Source organism: Cynoglossus semilaevis, unplaced genomic scaffold, assembly GCF_000523025.1.
Source record: "Cynoglossus semilaevis isolate Cse_v1.0 unplaced genomic scaffold, Cse_v1.0 scaffold1292, whole genome shotgun sequence".
Classification (NCBI taxonomy): Eukaryota; Metazoa; Chordata; class Actinopteri; order Pleuronectiformes; family Cynoglossidae; genus Cynoglossus; species Cynoglossus semilaevis.
Window position 1 is genome coordinate 10,514 of NW_007585138.1, and position 9,111 is coordinate 19,624.

Sequence of the window (9,111 nt, forward strand, 5' to 3'; positions counted from 1 at the left end):
TGTTTTTTTCATATATAAATCACAGTAATACTAGGCTATTTGGGGTATTTTACTAAATTTTTTAAACTAAGTTTTTTTACAGGTCTCTACTGTATCTACATCTTTTTCAAACCAACAAAAAAAAGTGACATCAGTCTGATACTTATTTTTGAAAATAAAAAAAAAGGTTTATTTTACCTAAGAATAGCCAGGGAAACATTCTGTTTCCACGGACTGTCTTTTCTCATTCCAATGCCGAATCCCGAGCGGAAGAAAAGCTCTCCCGTTGTCACCAGGTCACACTTCTGCGAGGCCTCGAACTCTAACACGGCGCTGTCCCAGATGAACGCGTGGAGCTTGCTGCGGGAGGAGGACAAAGACGGGTGTGACAGGTGGCGCTGTTAAGGGTGTCCGACCGGAGAAATAAATGAAACGGTAGCCTACTTGTCTCTGACTGCTTGGATGGCCTCGGCGGCGCTCTCGTAGTTGTGCTTCTCCATGTGCCTGTACATGGTGCTCAGCTCCACCTGCCGCCTGAAGTAGATATCCACCGAGCTCTGCTTCACTGTGGCGTAGATGAATTTATCTGACGGATTCCGCAGCTAAAGACAAACAGCAGACGGACAGAGCGTGAGTTGTGGAGGAGTTGAAGCGCCAAGTATATTTCTCACCAGTCACCGCCGTCCTCTGCATAAATCAATAAACGCATCAGTGAACAGACGACGCGATCACTCGCCCTAGTCCAAACTGAAACCTCTTAGGATCAAACCGCCTCACCCTGGGGTCGTTGATGCCAGTAATGCGCTCCTCAGGCCGATCCAGCACCAGGAAGGCTGCCAGGTTGGCAGTATACGATGCTACGATTATCATGGCGAATCCTGCCCACACCATACCTAAAATCCTCGCCGAGAAACTCCGAGGAGCTCCTGCACAGAACACCAAGACACACTGCTGTTGTTGTCGTCGCCGACAGGACGGAGGAAGAAACGCGGGGAGACGATTGGAGAAACTCCTCACCTTCTCCTATACCGGAGTTCAGCAGTACTCCCCATGAGAACCACATGGCTGACGAAAGGGTGAGGGCGTCTTCTTCTTCTTCTTCGCTATTGACTTTAAACCTTCCAAACGGGCTGCATACACACAAACTAAAATCTGGTTTTCTGAGGCCAAAACGTAGTAATAAAAATAATAATAATGTGACGTGTTCACCTGAATCGGTCTAATAGGTAGAGCATCACTGCCACCACATGGACCGACAGACCGACTAACAGCCACAGTGTACTCTGGAACGGCTGCATGAATGAGTCCAGAGTGCTGCGTGGGATTTCCTGCACACAAAAAGTTCAAGTTAAACCAGGTTTAGATTTTGACGATACGTGAGAAATACAATTTCTAATATCTTAAATTCCTAATTTAAGATGCGCTTTTGTAATCCAGCCCGCTGAACGCTGTACAAGGTCTGATAAAAAGAAACCCGACATCAATCCTTCTGTTTCATGCATAACTACGAATTTCATAACTGTAATTCCACTTGATGCCACTAGATGGCGGTAGACGACATATGAGCCAAATTATCTTTGAAAGTTCAGGTGTTCTTTTAGGACAGTGGTCCCCAAACTACGGCCCCCCGGGCGGGTGACGGCCCCCCCCCCCCCTCTAACTGGCCCCCCCCCACCCAAACAACAGCAATAAAATGTTCCTTAGTTATAGACTATTTTCATTATTAACTATTGGTTAGTAACTATTTCATACACGCATATAGCGTGACATTCTGTTCCACCCTTCTGCGGTCTTTGCCCTTATCTGGCAACCCCCAGAAAAAAAAACCTAAACACGCCCTTCTCAAAGAGAGAACGGAATAATGGCGAAAAGATTAGGTAAGAGAAAAATTGATTCAGAATGCAGGGCATTTAACCTGCAGTGGACAAACGATTATTTTTTTGTTCAATGCAAAGAAAAGGCTGTCTGTCTCATCTGTCAAGAGGCGGTGGCGGTATTCAAAGAATACAATCTGCGGCGACACTATGAATCCCGCCACAAAGACAAGTTTGCTAGCTTGCAAGGCCAATTGCGAGCAGACAAACTCGCGAAGCTAAAAAGTGGACTGTTAGCTCAGCAGAATACATTTGTACGCCAAGCTCAGCTGAACCAGTCATCTGTTTCGGCCAGCTTTCGGGTTGCTCAACTAATAGCAAGCAGCGGTAAACCTTTTTACTGATGGAGAGTTTGTCAAGAAATGCATGATCGCTGTCGCGGAGGAGGTGTGTCCCGAGAAGAAAGATGTTTTTAATGCCGTGAGTCTATCAGCGAGTACAATCACCAGACGCATTGAACAAATCGGTGATAATGTATATGCCCAGCTGCAGCATAAGACGAAAGAATTTGAATTTTTTTCATTAGCACTGGATGAGAGCACGGACGTGCAGGACACCGCGCAGCTGCTCATTTTTATTCGTGGAATTAGTGCAAACTTTGAGATGTGCGAGGAGCTGGCAGCCCTCCAAAGTCTCAAAGGGACTACGACGGGGGAGGATATTTTCGGCAAAGTGTACCAAACCATAGAAGAGTTGGGCCTCGACTGGTCAAAGCTGGCCAGCATCACAACTGACGGGGCTCCTAGTATGGTGGGCGTGTCTCGGGGTCTTATAGGACGCATGAATCGGGAGATGGAAGAACGGGGTCTCACCGCCCCGCTACAAGTCCATTGCCTAATTCACCAGCAAGCACTGTGCTGCAAAGTGTTGACGTGGGATTCTGTCATGAAGGTTGTGGTGTCATGCATAAACTTCATCAGAGCAAAGGGACTTAAACACAGGCAGTTCCAAGAATTCCTGTCTCAACTGGAATCTGCGCACGGAGATGTGCTGTACTACACAGAGGTCCGATGGTTGAGCCGGGGGAGAGTTTTGAGGCGTTTTTACGAGCTGCTACCTGAAATTAACGCATTTCTTCATACACAAAACAAAACAGTGCCAGAGCTGAGCGACCCAGAATGGAAATGGCACCTTGCATTTTTAAGAGACATGACAGAAACGCTGAACAGCTTTAACTTGCAGCTACAAGGCCAGGGGAAACTCATTTGCGACATGTATTCCCACATAAAAGCATTTGAGGTGAAACTAGAGCTGCTTTTGGGACAAGTGAAAAAGCACAGCTTCATCCATCTCCCTGCTACACAAAATCTCTCTGCAGAGAAACCAGCGGTCCCGTTTCCAGCTGAAAAGTGTGTGGAAGCACTGGAAATGCTGAAGGCGGAGTTCGGTGTGCGATTCCGTGAACTACATGTTTATGCAAAAGAAATCCGTCTTTTCCAGAACCCCTTTGTTGCCGACATTGAGGAAGCCCAGCCTTCTTATCAGTTTGAGTTGGCCGAGTTACAGAACTGTGATGTTCTGAAAGACGCGTTCAAGTCCAACAGTCTCATTGACTTCTATGCCGCCCTCCCAAACGACACGTACCCTAACATCAGAAAACACGCAATGAAGATGTCCACACTTTTTGACAGCACGTATATCTGCGAGCAAACATTTTCAGGCATGAAACTGCTGAAAAATTCAATGAGATCAAGATTGACAGATGAACATCTGCATCAGTGTTTGAGACTGGCAGTGACTAGAATGGAACCTGACATTCAACTTCTCATCAGCCAGATGCAGGCCCACAGTTCACACTGATGAACATACAAAGGTAAGCTCACTTTTCTGACTTGAATGAGTCATTCTGAGTATAAACAAATATAATCATAATAAAATCTACTGGGATAAAATCCATCTCCACAACCATACTGGCAGTGGTACTGGTTGTGCTGTGCAGATGCTGTATCACTTAGTTCAGTTTCTCAGCCTGCTTGCTTTGTGGTTTTCACAGGGAAGTTGATGAGAGAGAGAGAGAGCTGCAAACAGCGACGTCTACAAGCCTGCTGGAACCTACAAAAGGATTATAAGGAAGGAACACAAGAACTTTGAGAGATTTATTTCATAAATATTATTATTTATTTCCTGGCTTTTTTCTGTGAAGAACCCAGAGAGGGTTATTTGATTATTATTTATTTCATTAATAGTGTTATTATTTATTTCCTGACTTTTGTTCTGTGAAGAATCCAGAAACGGTTATTTGATTGTGCTTTCTGGAAAACAATAAATGTTTACGTTTAGGCACTCCTGCAATCGTCACATTTTTTCTGTTACAAACTGACCCCCCATCAGAGAAGGGAAAAGTTATGTGGCCCTCACAGGAAAAAGTTTGGGGACCCCTGTTTTAGGACATTGTATCTCCATAATTTCATCCCGCATTCCACGTCAGAGCAATACTGAACCTCGTTTCGGCTCGTGAGCCAAGGGTTTACCCACCCCTGCTCTGACACCTGTGTTAGCGGTGTTGCTGTTGTCGTTTGCAGCACAAGCCTACCTTTTTGACCAGGATAGTAAGCCCCTGGTATTTGAAGGGTTTGGAGAACTCTATGTACTGAGCGCGCTCGTTGTTGATGGTGAGAGGAGCCACGATCATGTCGGCGAGACCTCCCAGCAGCTCCCCCATCATCCCGTTCCACTCCTTCTTGTTGCTGTTGTTGACCTACAGTAGGGAGCAGAGGACAGGAGTGTCTGTTGGTCCATGAGAATAAAAAAAAAAAACTGCACCGAATCAGGATTTAAAAAGAAAGACAAGGTGTGACGGGGGGCAAAGAAGGGGATTGGGGGGTCAGGAAGGACAGGGAGAGCGAGTGAGAGACAGAGAGTGACAGAGGGGAACAACTAATGTAATTCTTAGACTTAACAAGGTCACAGCCAGGGGCGGAAGGCTGGTAACCATAGCAACAAGCATCAGCGGCGGGCTGGTGTTGAATCAGTAAAACAGCGTAAGAGTGAGAGAGGAAGAAAGAGAGGGAGAAAGAGAGAGGGAGAGCGACAGTAAAATCCAATCATAGACTCAGACTGACGGACTGTCCGTCATCAAACCCACAGCCCTGATGATGTCATGATGACGTATTGATGTCTCGGCCCCAGCCGTCAATTTGAGGGGAGATTTCTCATCTGAAGACATCGTGAAAGAATGGAATAAAATATAATAATTTATTTCTAGTTTAAATTGACTAAAAATGTACTCCTGTTTAGTTGAAGTCAACGCTCATATACTGGCAGGAATTGAAGAAAGACAAAGATCTTCTTCAACTTGATTATCTTTTCTTAGTTTAAATAACCATCTGCTGCCACCTAGTGAAAGGTTTAATTGCTCTGCCTGACACGCATTGACGAACAAAGAAAGAAATATTTGCAATAAATAAATAATAGTTTTGGGACCAATTAAGTGACATTGGATAATTTTCCGCGGCACACCTAATGATCTCTCACGGCACACTAGTGGGCCACGGCCCAGTGGTTGTGAATCACTGATTTAGACAATTTTTCGGAGAGCTGTCCAGATGTTGGTCCTCAATTAAAATGGCCCCAAAAAAAAAAAGAACAGAAATTATTAAAAGACCTTAAAAAATACAGTCACCTCAGGCCTAAAAAACAAACAAACAAACAAAAAAAAAAACCCCAAACAAGCTAGCTGATACGACCTACTCCCCTCATACTCACTCGCTCCTGCGTGCCAAATTTTCCATCTGCCACCAGGTGGACCTCGTAGGTGAAGTTCATGCTCATCGCCAACTTGATGAGCAAGTCGATGCAAAAACCGTAGCAACACTGAGGAACAGTGGGCTGACCTGGACACAGCGTTACAAACACTTGATAAAATATCTAGCGTTTTATTAATATGTCGTTAGAACTTCTGAACTTTATAATCAGTTCATTCAAATCGACTGTCAATCAAAAATCAACATTTTCCTCTCGTTGGTATCTGCAACGGTGAGGCGTATTAAACCCTGTTGAAGCTCAGCCTTATGGGAAAATAAAATGAAAAACGCATGTAAGCGACAAGAGTCTTTAAAGTTTGAAAATGTTTCTTTGTTGAGATCAAGTTCAAAGATTATTTTTCACAGCATCAAACGTTCTTGGTAAGAGTACCTGGTATAGTACCGTTGGGTCCGGTACAAATCACCTTCTTGATCAAGACTCCATTCACACTGTACTCTTCTTTACATGTCCCGTCACTCCTGGTTGGCTTCACGTAGACGAACGGCTCCTGATGAATTGTCACAATCTGAAAAAAAAAAGTTTGTACTGCGACTACAGAATTGTACGGTTACCGGTACGACACTCTGAGGAACCCCTCTGAAGATTTCAAATGTCAGTCTTGTCTGCCCGGAGACTGCTGATTCTACAAATCAAAGTGTGTCAAAGAGTGTTTCAATATGTTAGGAACCTTTAAACATGTGCCTTTGATGTTTAAACGTTCAACCGGAGGTCAGAGGAAACCAGATATAGAGATACCAGGAAGCTAAGAAGCCAGCTGAGATGATGATTAGCTTCCTTCAACACAGAACTACAGCACTACCAGAGAGAGAGAGAGAGACACAGAGAGACAGAGAGAGAGAGGTAGACAGGTGCAATTTTTTCATTGTCTTGATATAAGTGTTTGTGTTCCTTTTTTTCATAAAAAAAAAAAATAGCTGCAGCTGTAAATTTGCCAGCATGAAAGTCACGGTACACACCCGATGAATACTAATGAGTTCCTTCATCCTCCTGGAGACAGAAATACGAACTCGGTTGGTGAAGGCACGGATTGAAGAGGCTCGTGAGAATGCGGAATTTCACTTTACAACCCAATTAATAGCAACACCTGAAAACAGTACCGATAACAGCACTTCATCATCTGAACCACTAGGCTGTCGGGGTTTTAAGGATTTCCATAATACGACATAAGAACTTTCCCTAAGTTTCTCTGAGTTCATGAAAAAAAAAATCAATAAATTTAAATCAGTGCTGTGATGCATTTTTTAGGGTTGTGATTTACAGTGTAATTTACACACAACAGCATCTGACTGTGTGAGCACAGGTCAACTGGAGTGACCCACGTGTAAGAAGAGCTACCTATCTATTGACCGATCGTCAGCATCGGTTATTAGCAAAATCGCCTCCCAAAAAAAAAATTGGACAGCAGAGGGCACTAACGGTATCTGCCAAATGTAAAAACCCAAATTTTTGTCTGATATTATTATTGGATGTTTATTTTGGAATCCAGTCGTGACCTGGATTGGATCGGCCAACCAATATTACTGGCCGACCGATATTATCGGCTCGATATTAGCATATTATGTAATATCTGAAAGAATCGTTATAGGTTTTTCCTCCGATAATGAATAACGCAGCGCCTGGGTTTCGCCAAATGATGTGTGACCTAAAAATAGTTTTGGGGATAAACGGCTGTATATTACAGTGGAAGTCACTAGATGGCAGCATAGCAATAAATAAATAAGTATTACCAGGCCTATATCGGTATCGGTTGATATCAGAATCGGGTATTAAGTGTTTGGACAATATCGGCATATCGGAAAAAAAGTAAATATCGGACATCCCTGCGATATAGCATAAAACTATTCATCAAATGACTCAGTAGTTCAGGGGCTTTTGTTTCTTCCACCTTCTGTCACCGCGTCTATTTTTGTTCTCAACAAAAATAGCTCATTTAAAAAACAGAGAAATACAGTGGTGACAGCTCGGAGGCTCAGAGGTATTTTTGTCTGCAGCCTGTTTTTCATGGCAACATCACGTCTGCCTGATGGAGCCAGACAGACTGGTGGAAATGCCAGCTCTTATCTTCCTAACGTGGGACTCTGCCCACAGTCGGGCTGACACTAAGATGGAAGCAGAGCTGAGAAGCACAGAGAGAGTGTGAGTCGGAGAAGAAGGAAGAAAAACAAAAGAGGAGGAGGAGGCGAAGGTTGACGTACCATCTGGAGCTTCACTCAGAGCTTTTCCATTCATCTCTCTTTCTCCGACCAGCCACACATAACCGGAGCCAGTCATGTTGAGCTGACGGGCCGCTTTGTACATGGCCGCGGCTTCATCCTCACTGCAACAAGAGACACGAAACTCTTAAAAGATGATGAGGAAAGAATAGCAACTCTTCAAAAGCAAAAAAACAAACAGGAACTCTCCTTCAAAGTGAAAGTGAAAGTAAACACAAACAACAGTGGAACCTCGAGATACGAGCGTCCCGACATACGAGTATTTCGGGATACGGTACGAGCATGCTTACAGACGCCGACACTAGGTGTCCGAGCAGTCGGAGCAGCCCACGCCGCCTCACCTGTTAACTTCACGTGTTCGTCGACTTCCGTACGCGTCCTCCGTATTGTGTTTGCGTTATCTACGTGATTTTCTCTCTATTTTGTGCATTACTCTTCATAATAGTGATGAGTCCTAAGAAGTGGTAAGGATGGTGGTGAGACGAGGAAACGCATGATGACTATGCAAATACGAGAGTGGTGCCCGATAAAGATGGAATACAAATCAAAAAACGAGGAGACCCAGAGGAAGACCCGGGACATGCTGGAGCGACTATGTCGCTCGGCTGTCATGGGAATGCCCCGGGATCCCCCCCCCCAGAAGAGCTGGAGGAAGTTTCTGGGGAGAGGGAAGTCTGGGCGCCCCTGCTCGGACTGTTACCCCCGCTACCCGGCCCCGGATAAGCCGAGGTTGATGGATGGACAAATCGAAAAAAGCAAAAAAAAAAATGTTATTTCTTAAGGGAAAACTGTGCAGATCATTGGTTGTTAGTAAAATCCCACCAAAAAAACCTTGAACAGCAGGGGGCTCCAACTGTATTTGTCAAATATAAAAACCCAATTTTTTTTCTGATATTATTATTGGATGTTTATTTTGGAATCCAGTCATGACTTGGATTGGACAGTTACGTGGGCTATAACAATATAGAGTAGAGTAGAGTAGAGTAGGGCTTTATTCATCCCCCTTGGGGGAAACATACTAGTACAGTAGGCAGTGCAGAAAAAGAGAGAAGAGGAGTTAACACAATAAATAGAGTAAAAAAGAACTAAAAAGCAAAGAGCACTCAAAAATTAAAGTAAACCTTTAGAAAAAAATATACATTATAAACAAGAAAATATACATATTGCACTAAAAAAGTGGCAGTGAAGGGTGCAGGTAATCAATGTAGGGAGTTAAACAGTCTTATGGCGGATGGGAGGAAGGACCTGCGGTAGCGCTCCTTCCTGCATTGTGGATGCCG

At 44.2% G+C, this 9,111-nt stretch overlaps 2 protein-coding genes across 4 annotated transcripts in view; one reads left to right on the forward strand and one right to left on the reverse strand.

Moving 5' to 3' along the window:
- Positions 1-9,111, reverse strand: part of LOC103398876 (glutamate receptor ionotropic, NMDA 1-like) — a 37,232-nt gene that overhangs the window by 6,439 nt on the left and 21,682 nt on the right. The window contains 10 exon segments of the mRNA XM_017030953.2: positions 113-339; positions 424-581; positions 757-905; positions 997-1,109; positions 1,189-1,307; positions 4,387-4,551; positions 5,559-5,686; positions 5,988-6,123; positions 6,170-6,240; positions 7,814-7,935. Of these exon segments, the coding sequence (XP_016886442.1) occupies positions 113-339; positions 424-581; positions 757-905; positions 997-1,109; positions 1,189-1,307; positions 4,387-4,551; positions 5,559-5,686; positions 5,988-6,123; positions 6,170-6,240; positions 7,814-7,935 (1,388 nt within the window).
- Positions 1,672-4,194, forward strand: LOC103398875 (general transcription factor II-I repeat domain-containing protein 2-like). 3 transcript variants are annotated; one of them, XM_008337624.3, is made up of 3 exons: positions 1,672-3,182; positions 3,348-3,666; positions 3,847-4,194. In XM_008337624.3, the coding sequence occupies exons 1-2, from the start codon at positions 2,220-2,222 to the stop codon at positions 3,651-3,653; spliced, it is 1,269 nt and encodes a 422-aa protein (XP_008335846.2). In that variant the 5' UTR covers positions 1,672-2,219; the 3' UTR covers positions 3,654-3,666; positions 3,847-4,194. The 3 variants fall into 3 exon arrangements, with proteins under 3 accessions (XP_008335846.2, XP_024909620.1, XP_024909621.1); XM_025053853.1 differs by having other exon boundaries at positions 2,050-2,131; positions 2,368-3,666; XM_025053852.1 differs by having other exon boundaries at positions 1,672-3,666.